Source organism: Triturus cristatus, chromosome 7 (assembly GCF_964204655.1).
Source record: "Triturus cristatus chromosome 7, aTriCri1.1, whole genome shotgun sequence".
Classification (NCBI taxonomy): domain Eukaryota; kingdom Metazoa; phylum Chordata; class Amphibia; order Caudata; family Salamandridae; genus Triturus; species Triturus cristatus.
In genome coordinates this window covers 787,095,998-787,118,424 of record NC_140590.1, presented here as the reverse complement: position 1 = coordinate 787,118,424, position 22,427 = coordinate 787,095,998, and the positions used below count along the sequence as shown (strand labels likewise).

The window sequence follows — 22,427 nt, the reverse complement described above, 5'->3', positions numbered from 1 at the left end:
CAACTGCTCGGGTGTCTTCTTCTCTGGCTAGCTGACAGAAACAGAAGAAGGCATGTCCACATTGTATGGCATTGCTGTCCTTTGGAGATGACTGGAAGCACTCCAAAGGCGAAGTGCACTTCCTGCACTTGTATGGTAAGGATCGAAGCAGGGGGTAGAAGCTTTGCCCTTCCAGAACATTAACAGCAAATGTCATTGATGCACCTACCTCACAGACCTATGTGGGTAGGCACAGTCCCCCTTTTGCAGTCAGTGCACAGCTTCTCACCGAGGCGTAGCTGTTCAGGAGGCCTCCATGAAGCTGGGACCTAGGGTAGAACTGTAATCCACCCAGAGAGTCACCCTAGCAGAAAGCGCCCAGGTCTACAAAATGGAACCAAAGTGTACCGGCTCACATGGCTCACTCTCACCATCACAGACAGCCTGCCTGGTGCCCTCAGAACCTGACCAGGCTGTGAAGATATGATTTTGTGTGAGGGGGCAGTAAGGTACAATATTAAGAAAACAAAAAACACGCACGCGCGCGAACACACACACACACACACAACTCTCCCCTCTCTCCTCTCTCCTTCCCCCCCCCCCACCCCCCATCTCTCCCTCCATCTCGCTGAACTCCTGCCAGCATGCATCTGGTATTAAAGGGATGTGAGGATTTGTCACCCTTACTATACATGTGGGTGCACATTAAATGTATCCCCTTTCAGCAAAGCTATGACCCTCAGTTGAGCATCCCTCCATTGGCCTCAGACAATTCTGAGTACAGGCAAAACACTTAACTGAATAGATCAGGGCACCAAGCTTTTCCGAGCTATTAAGAGGACTTTTGTCCCAATAGCAACCCTTCAAAGAAAGTCGTCAACAGGCACATCATAGTTTCAAACGCATTTCTGGTATTTGCACGCTAGGTGCTACGTTTTATTTTGTACTGAGTCATACGATGTATGTAAACCCATGGCATCATTCAGATGTTCCCAGAGACATGCAGGGCTCCTGGGATGAGATGATCTGTTTTCCATGGGCTCAGTCAAGAGGGTCGAGGTACCCGACAATGTGCTCCATGACGTACTTGCATATGTTTTATCTGGCCTTCTGCTCGGTTGTCTTGGTTGCTCTGGGCGCAAGTCAGCATAGCTCAGAGGCCTTGAGCCCTTATTTCTGAGTATACCAACCAAAATGTCCCAAAAGTTGAGAAAACCCAAACAAACCACGGCCAAAACAAGAACTGGACTTCTAACCAAGGCCTGCAAGTGTTTAGCATGCCAAAAAACAGGCAAGCCCTTTGACGTCTCAGTGCCAATTTCAACATAGGATTTTGTGGGTCCCATACCCAGTGGCGGATGTACACAGTTCAAAAGTCCTGAAACCTTATACGGTCCCAAGTTTATCTTCTCTCATACTTGGACTAAATATGTTTACCAAGACATCTGTAACTATACGCTGTGCTGACTTGGGCTTTCTCCCAGCAGTAGTGTTATGATCCTTCTTTCGAGAACACACTCACTTTGTTCCTTAACATGACACCACCTTATAGTGAGCGACAGGTTTCAGGAAGGGGGATGACACATACTTTTTGAAGTTCTGAGGGGATGACAGAAAGGTCCATCTGATTGGCCACTCATTCCTCATCATGCCCAATTTGTGTTCAAATAAAGATTGAAATGTGTGTCTGGAAAGGAACAGAGAAAGACAACATTTTTAATCCATTCTCTGTTTTGGAGGAGGTATCTATGTCACATCTGTGGCCATGTCACGGATTTCGTATTGATGGCGTTCGATGACTATGCCATGTATACGTTTGGGGCCTTGGCTGGGTAGTACTTAGCAACCTGTCCTTTGAAGGAGGGCGTACTCTCTTCTTCCTTTCATAAAAGGGACTCCTTAGCTAAATCAATATTTCATACATATCTCCCACAGATTACGTTCACAGTGACCTCCACTCCAAGTTTCCTTTATTTTATTAAATATATAAAACATAGTTTTTTTCCAGAAGTTTGTATGAAACAGGCCCATGAACCTATGCGAGACATATAATTTCATTTCATTGACTCTCATTATCTGTTGCCTACAATCTCCGATGAGACCATTAAAATGAGTCTCTGACCCCGTCCTCTTTAGGAGCAACTCGGAAACACCGCAGGTCCGCGCAGTTCACTCTAGGACTTCTGCTGATCAAAGCAGCTGAGATCCCTGGCGAAAATCAAACTAGAAATAAGGAATACCCTGGAGAACTGGATGGGTTAAATCTGACTCCCCCATTTATTACCATCCCTAAGTTGTCCCTCAGGATCTAATTGGTCATGGGCCAGTTTTTTCGACCCCAAATGATAACAATCCAGGCAGTAAGGGTACCTCTAGGGGTCGGAATTAGCAGACCCACTTATGGGAAACTGGTAACAAGGGTTTTTATCTTTTGTACTTATTCATTTTATGTTAATACTTTGGGATTTTTCTGGAGCGTATTGTTGGCGCTTAACAGAAGTTGTATTTTTAATATGATGTTCACCCAGGGACATATGAAAACATATCACATACATGAATTCATATTTCAGAGAGATCATACTAGACAATATTGGTGAGATTTAGGCCAGTATAATGATGAGGATTCTTGTGATTGTATGAGCAAGCAGCTTTCAGCAGGGAGACATATGAGGCAGTGAAAAGGGAGAGTTGGGGGATGATGCCCCAGAGAAGGTAGGGAAGGGGGAATACGTCGATAAAAACTATCGAAGGCAGGGCAGAGATGCGCAGAGGAAAGACTTTAGAAGATCAACAGTTGATATGAGGAGGATTGAAGTTTTATTTCAGAGTCAAGATTTGGAGAAGTCGCACGTTTATGAAACAAAAAGGCCTTCATTTTATTTCTGAAGACTGTTATTAATGGTCTGTGTGAGTGTTGATCAGGATGTGTCTGAGTTTATTCTGCTTTGCTGGTAGACCCAGTGTTGCTCCTAGGCCTGTTTGTGTTGTGCTAATCCCAGCACTTGTCCTCTCCAGCATGACGCTTGGTGTGTTTTGTAATAGCTCGACAGGTCTAGTGTTTCCCATCACGGTGACCACACGTCATCCGCAGGCCAGGCGTGGCCTGCGGAAACCAATAAAGGGAGCCGGCCCGCTCGGGGGCGAGGTCTCCAACCAGAGCAACGGTGTAGCCTGATACTTATTCCCCAGTGCTGCGTCAGCATAAGTGCCCCGCCACAGGCCCAGCCCCAGAACTTTACACTGGCGACGAGGGTGGGATCCGAATTCACTGCGTGCCCCGCATCCGTCACCCGATCCTCCCCAGCTACGCGGAGGTGCCCCGCGCGCGGGCGCGGTGACGCAGAGGAGGCCTTCGACCACGTGGGAGCTCCCGCCGGCCGAGTGCGTTTGTCTCGCCCGGTCCCTCCGTCTGGTTCAGGCGGACTCCGGAGCACCGGCATTCCCTGCTGTGCTGTTACTACCACCAGTGAGGAGGCGACCACTGTCCTCCATCAAGCCTTGGCAGCTCCAAGTAAGGATTTGTACCAAGTAACATTGACTGTCACACACAGACTGTGCCATTGCCTATAAGTTCATCCTCTGGTGCCACGGGGAGGGGATCTCCTGTCTACGAGCGGTGCTGGGGCCAGGCACGGTGGTTAAGGGGTCGCCCGAGGACGTTTAGCCCCACGGCAGGGCCGGCGTTTACCCTCCACGCCCCAAGGTAGAAAAGGAGGGACAGTTGGACAAAGATACCGGGAGGGTGTGCTTCCTCCTGAGTTACAGCTCCACCTCACCCGCACAAGCGCACAAGCAGACACAATGAACAATGATGGCCAGGCGGCCGCATCAGGCACTGGAGCGGCGCCTGGGCAAGTGGCGGCGCCAGCCCCTGCCCCTTTTCAACATGCCGCGTCAGGGGTTTTACCCCCCTTCAGCGAGCTGGAAGACCCGGCTACCGCGGCGCCTCGTTGGAAAATTTGGATTGAGCGCCTAAATAATTACTTCGTCGTCACAAGAGAAGCCGACAACGCAATAAAGAGGTCGTTGCTATTACATTACGCAGGGGATGAAATATTCAAGTTGTTCAAACATCTGCCTAACACAGGTACAGCCGCAGACTACAACGCTGCAGTGGCTGCTCTTGATGCCCATTTCGACCCACAACTCAACCCAGATTTTGAGCGCTTCAAGTTGCGCCAGGCCCGGCAACGGGAAGGGGAGTCGATGGACGTGTTCTACGCGCGGCTGCGTGAGCTGGCGATCACCTGTACGGAAGACGACCAACTGAAGGAAATACGCGCCCAGCTCATACAAGGGTGCAGAGACAAGACGTTAAGAGGCCTCATCCTGCGCCAGCCGAAGATCGCGCTGGAGGACATGCTAGTTCTGGCAAGGTCGCACGACTTGTCGGCAGCCCGGGCCAACGAAATGGAGCATCAAGACGGAGCGGGCAGACGCCCTCCGTACCAGGCCGCGAGGAGACAACCACAAGGCCTCACGGCAAGAAGGATCGAAGCAAAAGTGTGGATACTGCGGATACGAACCGCACGCAGCGAAGGACTGCCCGGCACAAGGGAAGACGTGCACAAACTGCGGAATCCCCAATCACTTCGCGTCAGTATGCCAGAGACGCACGAGAGGCCGGGAGTTCCAAAACCGGAAGCCACCAACCAAGGCGGTGCGACAGCTGTCTGTAACGGAAAGAAGGCTGCCGGTGGAGCAGACGAGAGGGATGAGATACCAGGACGTGAGTGAAGAGTCGTCAAGCGATGGGGAGGAGGAGGTACACATGATCTCGTTTGCGAGGGAACTCAAGTTACGGCGTAGGCCCCAACCGACGTGTGTGGTACACGTGGCCGGGACAGAAGTGCACGCCGTGATCGACACGGGAGCCACGGTGAATGTAATGGGCCTCCAGCAGTACAGACGCCTAAAACCTCGCCCGCCGGTGCAGCCGTCCAAGACGAAGATTTATGCCTACGTAGCCGACACCCCGTTGCCTCTCAAAGGGAAAATGACCGTCCCCGTCAAGGCCGATGACCATGAAGTGATGACGATTATCCATGTCATCGACAGGGAAGCCGACACCCTCATAAGCAGCCACACGGCTGAGGACCTAGGGTTAATATCGTTCGCACGGAGGGTGAAAACACACCAGGTGGACGAGCTGCTCAGTCAGTTCCCGGAGCTGTTTCGAGGCCTTGGCCGCATCAAGTGCGACCCCGTGAAGCAACATATTGACAAGACAGTCGTCCCGGTCGCGTTGAGGCATAGAAGAGTCCCGTTTCATCTACGACCACTAGTGGAGAAAGAGCTAGAAAACCTCGAGAGACTCGGCGTTATCGAGAAAGTATCGGGCCCTACACCGTGGGTATCCCCGATGGTCATAGCAGAGAAACCGAAACAGCCGGGAGCGATACGGCTATGCATTGACATGAGGCTCCCCAACAAAGCCATAAAAAGGGAGCGGCACATCACGCCGACAATGGACGATATTATAGCCGATGTAAATGGATCCAAGTGGTTCTCGAAGTTTGACCTAAACGCGGGATACCACCAGCTCCCGCTGGCCAAGGAGAGTCGCTACATCACGACGTTCAGCACCCACCTGGGACTTCGGAGGTACAAAAGACTAAACTTCGGGATATCTTCGGCGGCGGAGGTATTCCAGAACACCATACGGGAGATGCTGTCGGGGCTCCCAGGAGTGTTGAACGTAAGTGACGACATCCTCATCCATTCAGCGACAGCGGCCGACCACTACCGACACCTCCGCAGTACTCTGGCGCGGCTCCAGGAGCACGGGGCTACACTTCACAGAGAGAAGTGCCAATTCTTCCAACCATCCCTGGAATTCTTCGGGTACGTCTTCAATCAGGAAAGCATCCAGGTAGACCCCCGGAAGTCGCAATCGATCAAAGGCGCACCCGCGCCCACCTCGCCCACAGAGGTGCGCAGCTTCCTGGGCATGGCGACGTACTGCGGGAGGTTCATTCCCGGGCTGGCCACGCGGGCGGAGCCACTGAGAGCCCTTACCAAGTCGGATGCCCAGTGGCAGTGGGGACCGAAGGAAGAAGAGGCGTTCCAAGGTATCAAGGACGCCCTCCTGGGAGAAGCGACGCTTGCGTACTTTGACCCCACCAAGCGAACAGAGGTGCTGGTCGACGCCAGCCCCGTCGGGCTCGGCGCCGTGCTGACACAAGAGCGTGAACCAGGCAGGTGGGTCGCCCTGTCGTTTGCCAGCAAGTCTCTCACGCCCACCGAAGCACGATATGCCCAGATAGAGCGGGAGGCCCTCGCCATCAAGTGGGCCTGTCACCATTTCCACTTATACCTCAAGGGATAGCCGTTCACGATGGTGACTGATCACCAGCCACTCGTGCCACTCTTCAAAGGAACCTCACCAAGTCCCCCACCTCGCATCGAGAGATGGGCGGTCCAACTGCAGCCCTACGAGATGGAAGTGGTATACCGGCCTGGCGCCAAGAACCCGGCGGACTTCTTATCTCGCCACCCGGACAAGACTGTCACGTCAGAAGACGACGACGACACCAACCAGTATGTGCAGCTAGTGTCGGAAGCAGCCTGCCCGCGGAACATGACCCTGGAAGACATAAAAGTGGCAGCCCTGACCGATGGGGTGTACACCCGAACGCTGAAGGCAGTGCAAGAAGGGTCATGGGCACACTTCCTGAGGCAGGCCAACTCCTGGGGTCCAGGAGAGAAGGAACAGACGACAAAGATGTGGCAGATCCGGCACGAGCTTAGCGCCACGCCGGATGGGCTCCTGCTACGAGGACCTCGGCTGGTAATACCCGAAGGACTACGACAAAAGGCCACACAAATAGCCCATGGAGGACATCAGGGAATAACGAAGATGAAATCCCGGATGAGAGAGAAGCTCTGGTTCCCGGAACTGGAGAAGATGGTCGAGGAATATGTGAGGCGATGCCCGCTGTGTCAACTGACGGGAGGCGCAGAACGGCCAGCACCAGTAATCACGGAAGACGCATGCCCGGCCCCGTGGTCACGGGTCAGCATCGATTTCGGAAGCTTCCCGGGGAGGAAACACACCCTGGTCTTGGTAGATGGATTCTCAAAATACCCCATCGTAGAGGTAGTGGCGTCCACAGCCTTTGTGCACGTAGCACCCATCCTCGAAAAGACATTTGCAATGTTTGGGTTCCCAGAGGAAATCCGCAGCGATAACGGACCGCCATTTCAGGGGGCTGAGTTCGCCGCTTTTCTGGCACAAAGAGGGATACGCCATCGTCGGATAACACCCCAATGGCCGCAGGCCAACGGAGACGTAGAGCGTTTCATGCGCACACTGAACAAGGTGTTCCGAATTGCCGAGGTGGAACAGGCAGACCCAGAAAAACGCCTCCACGAGTTCCAGCGAGAGTACAGAAGCTCTCCCCACTGCACCACTCAGAGAAGCCCGTGGGCATTGATGCTCCGAAACACAAGACCGACGAACCCGCCGCAACAACCACGCGAGCCACCGGCGGCGCGCCGCCGAGAGGGCCATCCACCCGGGGGCCACCGTTCTCTTACGGGACTGCCGCCCAGGAGGAAAATTCCGGACCAGCTACGAACCAGGGAGCTGGACAGTGACCGCCAACCAAGGAACCATGATCTCTGCCCGAAGGGGAGGCGAAGAAGTGTCCCGCAACATCTCGTGGTTCAAGGAGGTACCCCAAGACCACCCGGGGACGGCCACGGAAGGACAGACAGCCACCCCAACCCCCGGCACACCGGGGAAGGGCGAGAACTCCGCGAGTCCCCCAACCAGTCCCACCCCAGCTGGCGGACCCCCCGCAAGCCCATGCCTGAGAAGCTCCCCCAGAAGGTACAACCTGAGACCCAATCCAGGGCCCAGCCAAAGACTGAGAGACTTTGCCTGCTGAGGAGTGCCCAGGAGCCGCGGACGAGGGGACACGCAAGTAGCACCGCACATATGACTGTACACAGTTGAACGTAATGTTGTTGTCATGTATAAGAAAAAAAAAGTTTGTTTTGAATGAAGTTGGATAGGGATGTAATAGCTCGACAGGTCTAGTGTTTCCCATCACGGTGACCACACGTCATCCGCAGGCCAGGCGTGGCCTGCGGAAACCAATAAAGGGAGCCGGCCCGCTCGGGGGCGAGGTCTCCAACCAGAGCAACGGTGTAGCCTGATACTTATTCCCCAGTGCTGCGTCAGCATAAGTGCCCCACCACAGGCCCAGCCCCAGAACTTTACATGTTTCACAGAGTGTGTGTCTCAGTGGCTGACGTTTAAAAGACGATCTTTTTCACCCCAGGTTTTCTAGGTGCTAATCTCTGTCCATGATGGCAAGTGTGTGTGCTGGCGATAGTGACCTCCAGCTGTTTGCTATTGCTTCGGCCTGTGATGGTGATGGGGGTGTGAGCGCCGTCATGGCTCTGCAGCACGGTCTCCGGCCGCAGGATCCCTGGTCACTGTGCAGTGCTTCGCAGGCGTGAACCCCTTGTGTCCGAGAAGCACCCGTGGTCTGGTGTGGAGGGTCTGACTCTTCTCACAGGCCGTTTTCTGTGTCTTTTTCAGAATGAGATGCTGGAGGAAGGGCACGAGTATGCGGTGATGCTGTACACCTGGAGGAGCTGCTCGCGAGCCATCCCACAGGTACGAGGGAGGTGCGCAGTCGCTGGCGCTGGTGCATCTGGGGCTGCTGCTTGGGATCAGCTGCTCATATCCATAACGTTCATCAACATTCATACCAAAGTTGTTCAGTTGCCTCACTGGGTGAGCCCCGCTGCTCCGGGGTTCGCCGGGTGGAAAACAGATTTCATCGATCGGTCGTGGCGAACAGCACACGAAGAGCTCGGAGAAAGGCGACAAAATGATGGAAGACTCTGCTTAATGGGCATTAACTTTAATTAAATTGATTGATCCCTTGAATAATATTCCACCTTGAATGATATGTGTACGTGCAGGAAAATGCTTCCTCAGGAATGTAACACCCCACCCCCTGCCCATTTGTCTTCATATGAACTAGACGGTGTGGAAGCCGCTACGGCCGCATGTGGTGATTTATGTCAGAATGCCCGGTACGTGGTGCACGGTGAATAACACTATAACACGTGCAGAGGGATGTTACTGATGAAAGTCAATGAAAAGAAGATACAAATAATAATAATAACTGTTCCATTGCCAGTAAGTCCTGCCCCTGATGCCCATGAGTTACAGACTGCCTACATTCCGGTTTTCTATAATGTCCCGTGATCCCTATGAATGAGATTCCCCATGAACTACATCCTTGAGTGATGGCTCTTTTGCTAATAAGTGTGGTCTGTTCGCCCCATAATTGTCGTCCCTTTTATCACTCAAAGGCATCCCTGTACCAATGTGTAAAGGCTAAATGACCACGAGGGGTGTTTCCTGTTACCTCTTAGTGGCATAGCCATTGCCCAAGACTAAAGTCACTCTTGTTGTCGTGAGTGACACTCCTGTGCTCCTCTTTTCAGGTGAAATGCAATGAGCAGCCGAATCGTGTTGAGATCTACGAGAAGACAGTGGAGGTGCTGGAGCCGGAAGTGAATAAGCTGATGAGGTTCATGTACTTCCAGGTCAGTACTGTGAGGGGCAAAACAAGACCTAGGGTAGAATGATGGATGAGGGTGAGAATGGATTAAAGAAGGCCGGTGAGGATGATGAGTGATGGTGTATGGAGAGGGGTGAGTGGCAGAGGAGTGGCATCAAGCTGGAGGATGCATTTGGCTCGTAGTCTCCCTAATTCCCACACCTGCTTCCTCTCTTTTCGCAGCGTAAGGCGATCGAGCGCTTCTGTAATGAAGTGAAGCGGCTCTGTCACGCGGAGCGCAGGAAGGACTTCGTCTCCGAGGCCTACCTGCTAACCCTAGGCAAATTCATCAACATGTTTGCAGTGTTAGATGAACTGAAGAACATGAAGTGCAGCGTGAAGAATGACCACTCGGCATACAAGAGGTAAGGCCGGAGGGGGGAGACCTGCTGGAGCCAGAGTCAGAGGGAGATGGAGAGTGGGAGACTCAAGAGGAGACCATAGGACACAGGGTTAGGCTGAGGGTCCAGCAGAGGGGGAGCCCTGGAGAGAGGGAGATCTGGAGTAGGAGGAGACCTGGGGCGAAGAGGAGATAGAGAAGTGGACCACAGGGAGAGGAAAACCTGGAACGTGAGAAATAAGTGAAGAGTAGGGCTTGGTTTAAGAGAGACCTAACAAGATGTAGATCAGATGAAAGGAATACACGACGCGAAGGGGTATATGGGGTTGGCAGAGACACTAGTGAATGGGTACACCTCTTGAGAGGACAACCATGGTAACCTGGAGAGATTCTGACCAGCAAACAATGAGATCAGTTTCTGTGATAGAATGTGTAGATTTGCTTTCCCTATCGTAAGAATAGGGCTACAAGCGCCAGAATGCAAAGTGCTGTGACCAACAAATCAGAAGTGGCTGATTAACTGTAACTGATATTGGTTCTGCCCTTGAGGCCCTAGGAAGGACAGGGATCTAGAAATCTGAGATGGAAGATGGAGAGGGGAACTTAACAGAGGCCTAGAAGAGAAAGGGTAGAGCAGCAAGAAGACCATTTAAGACAGGATTACACGGCAGTAAAAGTCCACATGTGTGACTCAAAGGAGCACTGTTTCATAGAGGGGGGGAGGGGGGGGCAGGTGAGTTAGAGAAAAATGAAAGGTGTGAGTGAATACATGGCAGGTCTCCATCTTTATGATAAGGATTAAGACTCCAGATTTTTAAACTTAAAATGTTGTGTTTTCTCCCTTCTTAAATAAACGTGCCTCGACTACAGGTCAAAAGTCAAGTTTTCTGTTGACACATATTTCTCTTGAGTATATTGTGACTGGTTTGGATGATGGGGACTAATGTTGCCCTAAAGACATGAGGAGTTCAGTGAGATGGACAGTCCAGTGACTAGAAAGTTTCTCACAGGGGGGAAAAGCTGAAAACTATTACGAAAAGTAAAACTGTACATTTAACAGGCAAATAAATCTATGGAACCATAAGATATTTGTGCTTGTGCTGCAATATGGGATTTGTTCACAGTAAAATATGATGTTGAAGTTTAAACGCCATATTCTCAAAGGTCACCAAAGTTGTACTGGGGAAGATGAGCTCCTGATCACTGACCTGCCCTTTGAAATCACTTAGGTGTTGTTTTTACACAGTGCTCACTTCCTCATGGGGTGAAAAGGGGATGCTTGCAACGTTCACAGCAGGCAGATTTCATTGTATTTATATGCATGATGTGCCTGGTTGGTTGTAGCTGGGTGGGTGCAATAACCCAAAATATTCTAGGTGTTAAAAAGAGAAACAAGAACCTAACTGTTGGAATCTCTGAGGCCAGAGGTAAAGTGAAAATGGAACTGCTTCCAAAAATCACCACCCCCATTCTGCTTTGGTCTGACATCTCCCCCTAAAAAACAAGATTTATGATCTGCCTTTGGGATAACTGTGTTGTTTCATGTGATTTCTCTGCCTGCAGAGCAGCACAATTCTTGAGAAAGATGGCAGACCCCCAGTCCATCCAGGAATCTCAGAATCTTTCCATGTTTCTGGCAAACCATAACAGGATCACCCAGGTCAGTGTGCAATCAGGAGCTGCCATCCCTCTGTGAAGACTATGCTTGGTCGTTGTGCACGATCATGTAAGGATCTAATATCCCTCTGTAACCCTTTATGCGAATATATTCTGCCTTTGTAAGATTATGTGTTGAATCACAGTGCCTGTGGGCCCACTTTGTGTCTCTTTGCACACGCCGTGCAAGCCTCTCTCTCTTTGTAAAGACCTGCCACTGTCTGCACATCTGTTGCAAGGTTCTACTTTCTTTGCCCATTCTATGTAAAAGGATTGCGGACTCGCGCTTCGCACTATCCTCTTAAGGAGCATTACTTTCTGTTTCTCTCTGTCTCTGTTCACACAGTGTATGAGCTATTTCCCCCTTTGAAAACAGAGGTAAAGGAGTTGGTTGTCACTGTTTTGTTTCCCCAGTGCCTGCACCAGCAGCTGGAGGTGATTGCTGGCTACGAGGAGCTCTTGGCTGACATAGTCAACATTTGTGTGGATTATTATGAGAACAAGATGTACCTGACGCCCAGTGAGAAGCACATGCTCTTAAAGGTAGAGTTCAGAATGCTCATACTCAACTTGGTTACATTTTGGATGTTTTCCTGGGAAGTAGAGGTTTATGGAAAACTTGAAACCTACTGTCAAGAAACAAAGGTAGTCCACTCGGGTACTCCACATAGCGGTGTTTCTGTTCAGCACAGTGCTTCCCTAAAACACCCACTGCAGCTCCAGTCCTGAGATCACCATGAAAGCTCTGCTGATGCATCTCAATTTCCCCCTGGATCACCACCTCTGATTCTAAGTTGGGAGGGACAGATGTTTCCACCGCTGTGCACTGTGCAAGAACATGGCACACATCTGTGGTGCATTGGCATGCTAGATAACCACTCAACAACTGCAACGCTTGCTTTTTTACATGTTGATATACATCACATACAATTATCTAATAATTAATAAAATCATATAGGATATTTCTATAACAGAAAGGATGCGAGAGTGGGGCCTCTGGCATTTAGACTCCTAAACCAAGGATGGCCAATGTATACTGCTACCTGAAGGCTCATTGGAGACAGTAAACTGCTCAGAACTGCTAGTGTCTCTTTCACACTGAGGTGGGGGTTCTTGATATGGGGCAGGGGCCTGAGTTTGAAATGATTCAGCAGGACTTCAGTCAGGCTACAGCTGCATTCCATGGCCACTGTAGGAAGCTGCCCCATTCTTCACTAAACCACCCTGAGACCTTCTCTGAGATGCCTGTCCTCCCTGAGAGCTGAGAGTAAATGCAGGTGGAGCTAGCAAGCACACATACTCGCACCCACCATTCACAAGCACAGACATGCAAACATGCATCCACATGCACGCTAATACACATAAAATCCTACATGCACACACTCACCCAAACATTACAAAAAAATACTAACCAGGACGTGGCGGTAATGGGAGGTCCAGCGAGTGATGCGAGGGAAAGTAAAAGGCACTGAAAGGAACTGGACGCTTTAGGGAGAGAAAGGATAACTAGAAGATCCTTCTGTCTCGTCTCATTGGCTGACCTTGTCATAGGTCAGCCAGTGAGAGGAGGACCTTCCCTAACTTGCAGGGCACAAGTCTTAAAAAAAGAAGTGGGGGGACGCTGATGTCACGACAGGAAGTGACGTCATGAAAAGTGGCTTGCACCATCAGACTCATTGCCTCCCCTCGCTCACCCCTTAGATGCGATTGCATCAGAGAAGCCAGCGCGTGAGCAGCGTTCTGAATGAGCTCTCTCGCCCCAGAGAGGCCAAAGAGTGAATGTGTGGCTCCATTTGCTCCAGTTATCGAGCTCCCGGTAAAATAAGTGGGGGGACGCCGTCCACCTGCGTGCTACCCCGACTCGAGCCCTGCTAACTTGTCATAGATTAGGATGGGGTCAGTGAAAGTTGTTGACCTCACCCCACTCTGTGACGAGGAGTCATGGGCTCTTCGGGACTTAAACCTGCAGCACCCAGGTCAGGGTATATGAGTAACACTCCCCTTCATCATGAGGGTGAGACTCTTACAAGACTTTGCTGGGTTGATGAGGTCATGCCCTGATGCTGTGAGATCTTTAGCCCGGCAACGTTTGGCTCTGGTTGGCTGGCACCTGATCTTTTAGGGCATGTGAAGCTGCCCAACCCTAACATGGTGAGTGTCAGTTAGGTTGACATTTGCTCAGCCTCACAGACACTCAGTATGTTTTGCAAAATTTGAGCGGGCGGAGGCCCTCCACCTATAATTACTGTCTGCCCCAGGGCACTCACATTAACATTTCTTGAGACTAGATGCAGTTTCTCTGAGGAAATGGTGACTGACCCTTGCGTCCCGCCTCCCCGTTCCGTGTTAACTGTTCTTTTCACATATAGTAACCCTTTTGTTATTCAAGTTATACAGTTCACGCACCTCTCCCTGAGGTATGACAGGCATATTAAGCAAGGGTATCGCCCAAGACACAGTAGGAAGCTTGAAAATAAAGTACCCATCCACAAATTTGCAGAAATCATGTATCCACCATGGCATTTTCACTGCATAGAGCATCATGCCGCTTGACAAGGGATGGCAGTCTTGACCTCAGCTCCTCAATCGTTAACTGTGAAACCAACACTCTCCAGCGCAAAGACCACACACACTTGTGAAAAAAATACATTACTTCTGATATGACTTTGTTGTACCATTTCTTTATAGAAAACCACGCAAAGTCCTGTTGAAGTTCCGCAGTCCCAAAAACACAGAAATATTCCTGTTTAGGGAATGACACCAACACACCCTCTTTTTTAATAGGAGGGACCACTCACAACTCCGCTAATGTACCTCCCTGTCAGAACAGAGGGAGGCACATTAGCAGAGTTGTGACGTATCCTTCCTGTTATAAAGTGTGGTACTTCCGGTTAGTAGAGTGTGGATGTGTTGTTGTCGCTCCAAAAAACAAGGAATATTTATGTGTTTGTGATACTGCGGTGCTTCAGCAGAACTGTGCATGGTTTTCTATAAAGAAATGGAAGGACAAAGTCAGATAAAAAGTAATGGCTTTTTTCACAAGTGTGTGTGGTAGTTTATTTTCATTCTTCCTACTCTCTGTTGGACGACAGATATTCTTGCTTAATTTACCTGTGATAACTCTGGGCGGGGGGGAGGGGGGAGAGCGAGAGAGAGAGAGAGTGATAGAGAGAGGTATCTGAACTGTATAATGAATTTTTAGGGAATATAATACATTACCCATAATGGCCTCTAGATGGCAGTGTTTACCAATCAAATCAAAGTGAGCTGCACACAGCCACTAAGCACTGATAACGCTTGGTAATATACATCAGCAATTCGCCTCAGAAATGTTAATGTTTAATAGCTATGTTAAAATGAAAAACAGTTAATTCACCCAATACGACATATTATTCTTCAAAAATGTAAATCTGCACATAAATTGAAATCTCGGGGATTTCCAAAAGGTGGTACTCAGTCACGAAGCCATTGCAGGTGTGTTTCTTGAGTTGCGCTTCTACTGTATCAGTCTTCACCAAAGCTGAAAAATAAGCTTGTTCCAGGGAGGATCGGACTAGTGGAAGGCCAGCCCTTATTCACAAAAATATCTTCTGCCATTGCGCTTCTCGTATATCAATTGTGGCAACGAAGAATGTCGTAAATTACAAGGATCCTTATGCTTCCCCTCTTTGCATTGCATGCCCAGCAACAGTGCGGTATTTCTTTTTTTTTTTTCCCCTTCCAAAGAGACAAACATGATGATTCACCTTTCACATACACCTGAGAACAGACCTGCTAACTCACAGTCCATACGACAGCGGCACTCTTCTCATGATCAGCTGGTGAAAACCCAGTGAATCACTAGGATGGCCACCTGGCAATATTGTCAATTCTGGACAGTAAACATTCAGGACAAAGGGTCAAAATTCAGGACAAAGTGCCATCTTTAGAGGCACATATGAGGAGTTTGCGCGATTATAAAATAGGCATCTGACAGAATTACAAGGCAAAATAGGTTTATGTTCTTTAGTTTGTATTACACATAGGAGTGTTGAGCAAACATTCACAAATAGCTGGACAGATTTAAAGATGAAACAAGCATTTGCAATGCAATAGGTCTCGCATTTATAAGAGTTTGAGCTATTGGCATTGTAAAATTACAATGCCTTTTATTTATGTTTTGGTTTTAAAACAAATAAAAGGCATTGTCATTTACAATGTCAGTAGCATAAACTCGCATAAAAGCAGTGTGTGGAGTGCAGCAGTGTGCGGCGTGCAGCAGTGTGCGGCGTGCAGCAGTGTGAGGCGTGCAGCAGTGTGAGGCATGCAGCAGTGTGCGGCGTGCAGCTGTGTGCGGCGTGCAGCAGTGTGCGGCGTGCAGCAGTGTGCTGCATGCAGCAGCTGCGTGCAGCATGGAGCAGTGAGTAATGCAGCAGTGTGCAGCAGTGTGTGGTATGCAGCAGTGTGCGGCGTGCAGCAGTGTGTGGCGTGCAGCAATGTGTGGTGTGCAGCAGTGTGCGGCGTGCAGCAGTGTGCGGTGTGCAGCAGTGTGTGGCATGCAGCAGTGTGCGGCATGCAGCAGTGTGAGGCGTGCAGCAGTGTGAGGCGTGCAGCAGTGTGAGGCGTGCAGCAGTGTGTAATGCAGCAGTGTGTAATGCAGCAGTGTGCGCAGCAGTGTGTGGCGTGCGGTAGTGTGCGGCGTGCAGCAGTGTGCGGCGTGCAGCAGTGTGCTGTGTGCAGCAGTGTGTGGCATGCAGCGGCATGCAGCAGTGTGAGGCGTGCAGCAGTGTGAGGCGTGCAGCAGTGTGAGGCGTGCAGCAGTGTGTAATGCAGCAGTGTGTAATGCAGCAGTGTGCGCAGCAGTGTGTGGCGTGCGGTAGTGTGAGGCATGCAGCAGTGTGAGGCGTGCAGCAGTGTGAAGCGTGCAGCAATGTTTCGTGTAGCAGTGTGTGGCGTGCAGCAGCGTGCGGCGTGCAGCAGCATGCGGCGTGCAGCAGCGTGAGGCTTGCAGCAGTGTGAGGCATGCAGCAGTGTGAGGCATGCAGCAGGTTGCGGCGTGCAGCAGGTTGCGGCGTGCAGCAGTGTGTGGCGTGCAGCAGTGTGTGGCGTGCAGCAGTGTGTGGCGTGCAGCAGTGTGTGGCGTGCAACAGTGTGGCGTGCAGCAGTGTGCGGCGTGCAGCAGTGTTTCATGTAGCAGTGTGAGGCGTGCAGCAGTGTGCGGCGTGCAGCAGTGTGCGGCGTGCAGCAGTGTGCGGCGTGCAGCAGTGTGAGGCGTGCAGCAGTGTGAGGCGTGCAGCAGTGTGAGGCGTGCAGCAGTGTGTAATGCAGCAGTGTGTAATGCAGCAGTGTGCGCAGCAGTGTGTGGCGTGCGGTAGGGTGCGGCGTGCAGCAGTGTGTGGCGTGCAGCAGTGTGCTGCTTGCAGCAGTGTGTGGCGTGCAGCAGTGTGTGGCGTGCAGCAGTGTGTGGCGTGCAGCAGCGTGTGGCGTGCAGCAGCGTGCGGCGTGCAGCAGTGTGAGGCATGCAGCAGTGTGAGGCGTGCAGCAGTGTGAAGCGTGCAGCAATGTTTCGTGTAGCAGTGTGAGGCGTGCAGCAGTGTGCGGCGTGCAGCAGTGTGAGGCGTGCAGCAGTGTGAGGCGTGCAGCAGTGTGTGGCGTGCAGCAGTGTGTGGCGTGCAGCAGTGTGTAGCGTGCAGCAGTGTGAGGCGTGCAGCAGTGTGAGGCGTGCAGCAGTGTGTGGCGTGCAGCAGTGTGTGGCGTGCAGCAGTGTGTGGCGTGCAGCAGTGTGTGGCGTGCAACAGTGTGAGGCGTGCCGAAGTGTGAGGCGTGCAGCAGTGTTTCATGTAGCAGTGTGAGGCGTGCAGCAGTGTGCGGCGTGCAGCAGTGTTCCGGCGTGCAGCAGTGTGAGGCGTGCAGCAGTGTGTAATGCAGCAGTGTGTAATGCAGCAGTGTGTAATGCAGCAGTGTGTGGCGTGCGATAGTGTGCGGCGTGCAGCAGTGTGCTGCATGCAGCAGTGTGTGGCATGCAGCAGTGTGTGGCGTGCAGCAGCGTGCGGCGTGCAGCAGCGTGCGGCGTGCAGCAGTGTGAGGCATGCAGCAGTGTGAGGCATGCAGCAGTGTGCGGCGTGCAGCAGTGTGCGGTGTGCAGCAGTGTGAGGCGTGCAGCAGTGTGTGGCGTGCAGCAGTGTGTGGCATGCAGCATGCAGCAGTGTGAGGCGTGCAGCAGTGTGCGGCGTGCAGCAGTGTGTAATGCAGCAGTGTGCAGCGTGCGGTAGTGTGCGGCGTGCAGCAGTGTGTGGCATGCAGCAGTGTGGTGTGGTTTGTAAACAACAAGAAAAGCGGACATCAAAGGAAGGGTGGGAGGGAACGAGCATATGGTGTGTGAGTTATAACGAAAGTTAATTGTTGTAAGAGGGGATGCAGGAAGTGAGGCCGCTAAGAGGGGATGTAGGAATTGAGGCCGCTGGCGCCGGGATCGAACCACAGGCTCTGCCGTCTGGAGTCCACCACTCTGACCACTGCACCACGCCTCTCCCTCTCTTTTGAAGAGATACCTCTGTGTCGGCGATTTGTATGTGTTGATGCATAGCCATGAGTGTCTGCGCTTGTGAAAGCGTTCCTTATCTTGTGCCCAGGATAATAGCCTTCTTTGTTTGTTTACTGAGAGTTTAGAAGTGTGATGCGTTAAGTGTGTTTCCCACAGATGTTGCGAGGCCAGTTCTCCTAAAGCCTCACTTGCCTTTGGCCAGCAATTTGTTTGACTGTTAGCCTGAATCTCGTTCCAGATTAATGCTTCTAGAGTGTTCAGAAGGCCCATTCTTACCGATGGCAGGCACTAAAGAAGGGCACTGTGCTGTGCTAGTGCATGCTCGCGGAATCCAAATTGTGCCGATGACGTGTGTTGTGGGAGATGGAATAGCACCACATAGTACACCCAATTCCCTCACATGAATGTAGTCTCTTTAAGTCCAACATTTAAATTCTGAGGCTGCCTCATATCATAATGCTTGTGCAGTTGGGATGGCCCATCTCCCAACACAACACTGCCTTGCTTGTGTTCCACTTCAGGGTGGTCTGGAAAGGAAAAACAGAAAGAAGTTTGGGGTATAATACACTGATTCAAGTGGTAGGTCGATGTTGAGATTTCAGCTGGGTCACTCAGAAAGCTAATGTTAGTATCGAACTAAGCAATTTATCTAACTTTAGCACTGCTTTATGTTGATATTTTTCGACTCAATGTCCAGGTGGCATGACTATTTCCATGTTTAAACTGCAGCTATAGTTATGCCTCTGACAGCAAGCATTGTGAAGTCAAAAGTCAACTGTAAGAATTTATTACAGATGATCAGCTACATACTTTTCCGTGTATTATAACAGAATACAATGTGATAAGTAAAACTACAAGTCTCAGAGTGCAACATGCCCCTAGCTGTAAACGTCATGGCGGACTAACGTGTCAAACGCTGACATCGGCCAATTTGTCAGTTATGAATGGATCTACCTGTTATCTATACATCTATCTGTAAAGCTACCCCTCTTCCTTCCGCAATTTATTGAATTTTTTCACGTGAGCCCAAGTGGTGCATCTGCTTGGAATTGTGCCTTTAGGGCAGCTGTAGGCTGACACTGTGGCGGCCCCTCTCCCCTCTTAAGCCCGTTTCATAGCACGCTACTTTCGTTTGGCAGACAGCCGAGGAGCGGTGAGTTGTAACTGGTGATTCACGAGAGCGTGGCTTATGAAATTGACGTTTTGTGTTGTGAAAGTGCTCGAGAGCAGTGTTTATGTATTCTGTAGCGTGAAGACTTGCTTTGTACTACTGGTAAACAAAACTATACATTAATAAAACTATTCGAGTGATGCTAGCAAACCCCGCATGCCTCGTTCTCACAACGGACTCGGATCTCTAAATCTTTCCATCACAGATTTAGACTACAGATTGTGACTATTATGCATTCTGTTTAGGTTGAAGTGATTAATTGCAGATTAGCCACAACCCTCGGATCTCTTTCGTGAGTTTAAGGCTTAAGTAGGACTTGATTAGTTCTGTTTGTGGCAGCTGTGAATCTGTAATACAATTGCATGATCTCTTCTGTATAATTGGGGACTCTTGCAAACAGTATTTTACAGGTAACCAGTACATACGTAGCTTTTCTTAATTTTTCTTAATTTAATGCAAGTGTCTAATTTACTGGTCGGTGTTCAGCGTGTTTACTGCTCTATGTTAACGCTTTGGCCGGGCTATCCGTTCCTGCTACTTGCCTGCAAGTTTTAGGGCCCACAATTCAAGGGTTGGGAAGAGCACAGTGTGTGGGAAATCCTGTGAAAAAATAGCCAGTGTTGAAGATATGTTTTGTTACACCTGGCTTACTTATGAAGTGGCACAAAACACTAAGCGCTATACCGTGCGGGGAGTTTGGTTGAAAGAAAACCTGTATGGGGAGCGTTTTCGTGTTGTGCGTGTCCAGAGAGGGCCTCTGTGTTGGATGAGCGGACAAGAGACAGTGTGCAGTTTCTGAATGTGTAGTGTGCTGGCGTCTCTGATTTCGCGATCGCTATCACATCAAAGCGGCCGTGCGGCCCGCGAAAGTGAAAGCAAATGAGTGCTTTCAGGCCTCCAAATGGTGCGCGCACCCGGCCGACGCACATGCACTGTATTTGGATGCCTGAAAAGCCACTGTTTGCACTTCCAAAACTCGCTTACTATAAGTCTTGCCAGTGCAGCGCTAAAGCGCTGTCTCAGGCGAGACCTAAAAACTAGTAAACATATGGACTCCAAGCAGAATTTTACAGCCGACATAAGAGGCAGATTTCACAATTCTACCCCGGTACCATGAATAATAGTGCCAGACAGTGGCGTAGCAAGTGGTGGGAGGGGTCGTGGGGGGAGGACTCTCTGCCCCGGGAGGCACGAGTTTTGGGGGTGGTGGCCTCCCCCCCCCCTACATCCCGTTCTTACCTGCGACTGTCGCGGCCACAGCTGGAATCGCAGGCCTCCCAAACACCCGCACTCCCTGCTCTTATATACGCCGGGCCCTGAGGCAAACGTAGGGGCCGCCACGGGCGTCTGCAGGTCTAGCTACACCACTGGTGCCAGAAGCATCGCTCTGCTGCTGAACATAGGCTTAGAGTGCACAAGCAGTAACACTACTTTAGGGTGAGAAAAAGAGAGGAAAATGATGGTGAGAAAGGAGAGAGGGCTATATGATGAGAGGGAGAGACAGAAGGTTGGAAAAGTGAGAGTGAATAGTGAGAGAAGAGGAAAGCAAGCGAGGGGCTGCCACCTGAAAGAAAGAACAGATGATGGAAAGAGAAAAGAAGACAACAGAAAACAAGCATTTGCAATGCAATAGGTCTCGCATTTATACGAGTTTGAGCTATTGGCATTGTAAATGACAATGCCTTTTATTTATGTTTTAAAAACCCACACATAAATAAAAGGCATTGCCATTTACAGTGCCAATAGCTCAAACTCTTAACAACTGCGAGACCTATTGCATTGCAAATGCTTGTTATGGTGAGTTCATGTTTACTATGCGAGCAAAATAGTGAGTAAAGCATTCTGCACTTGCATTTTTACATGTAAATGTTTGTGTAAGCAAAATGTAAAACGAAAGCTAGCAAAGACATTGAATTAACTTTAGACGTTGTTTTAGAAAAAAAGAAAGGATAAAAAATAAAGGAATCTGCTGTGAAAGGAAACAGCAATCCTACAATAAACTGAAAGTTAGCCTCCTAATTAAGATAGTTATCAGTGTTGCCGTGGCACCCTTTCAGCTGAATGTGTTTGAAAAGCGTTCACACCTTGGTTTCGGAAGAAGACCAAATGATGCGCCAAGAAGTCTGGAGTGGTGTGAAACGCTTGAATAGTTTGTAGATGTGTTTGATCTGGAGTCTGCAGTGGTACAATACAGAGAAACGTCGCCTCCTGGTTAAGATCGTTATCACTGGTAGGAGCTGTATATGCGGCTTTCATCAACTTGTACATATTGATGGAAATAACAAAGTGGGAAGTTTCAAACTGAGACCAGAATGTTGTTTTAAAGTTCCCTTTCCGTTCCCGCTCTAACAGTTGCACTTTCAAAACGTTAAAATAGGACGGAAGAAAAAAAAACTATGAAATTATACAAAGTGTTGTGCGGTTAAGTGGACACAAAGTGTAATTACTTCTAACTATATGCACCCTGTGGAAACCAGTGTGTTTGTTTGTTTGAGCACACACACACAAGCACACATACAGAAACTACCAAAAACACAAGCACTCTTACAATCACATGCTCCAGAACAAAAACACCCAAGGACAAACACAAGTACATGCACACACACACACCATCACACGCACAGACATGCACAAACACACACAAATGTGAACACAGTCTTTGATACACGCACAGACGCAAACACACACGTGCGTCGCACACACCCCATTCATACACGCACAGACACACACACAAAAGCACTCATGACACATTTCTCCAGGACTGCCGCAGCATTGATGGCACACAATGGCAGGTTTGGACAGACTAATGAAAGACATCTGCTGCCGGTTCCGAAAGTGAAAAGTGTTCTCGGATTATTTACCAGATAGAAGGGGGCGCGGGGTCACGAGCAGCGACGGGAGAGAGGGAAGATGATAGACGCAAGGCAATAATGCACTCCTGCCTGCTCTTATTAGAGGACACTTCCTAGAACAGCCCCGCTGAAGTGGAGGCTGGGGAGTCGCTGTTGTTTAGCACCATCAGGGAATTGCAAAGAAAAGTTGACAATTACGGGCTGAACAGTGCACAGATGCACTCTGGGAATAAGGGCACAAACCAAAACAGATGTTCACTGGATCTCAGGTAGCGGGCTTCAGCAGGCGGCTACCGGGTTGCAAACTATAAGGCAGACC

At 50.2% G+C, this 22,427-nt stretch overlaps 1 protein-coding gene across 2 annotated transcripts in view; it reads left to right on the top strand.

Moving 5' to 3' along the window:
* CYFIP2 (cytoplasmic FMR1 interacting protein 2) overlaps positions 1–22,427 on the top strand; it is a 172,505-nt gene that overhangs the window by 29,986 nt on the left and 120,092 nt on the right. For both annotated transcript variants that reach the window (XM_085617604.1, XM_085617605.1), the window contains exons 4-8: positions 8,531–8,608; positions 9,451–9,552; positions 9,750–9,931; positions 11,470–11,566; positions 11,977–12,105. In XM_085617604.1, the coding sequence (XP_085473730.1) occupies positions 8,531–8,608; positions 9,451–9,552; positions 9,750–9,931; positions 11,470–11,566; positions 11,977–12,105 (588 nt within the window). The remainder of the gene's footprint in view (positions 1–8,530; positions 8,609–9,450; positions 9,553–9,749; positions 9,932–11,469; positions 11,567–11,976; positions 12,106–22,427) is intronic.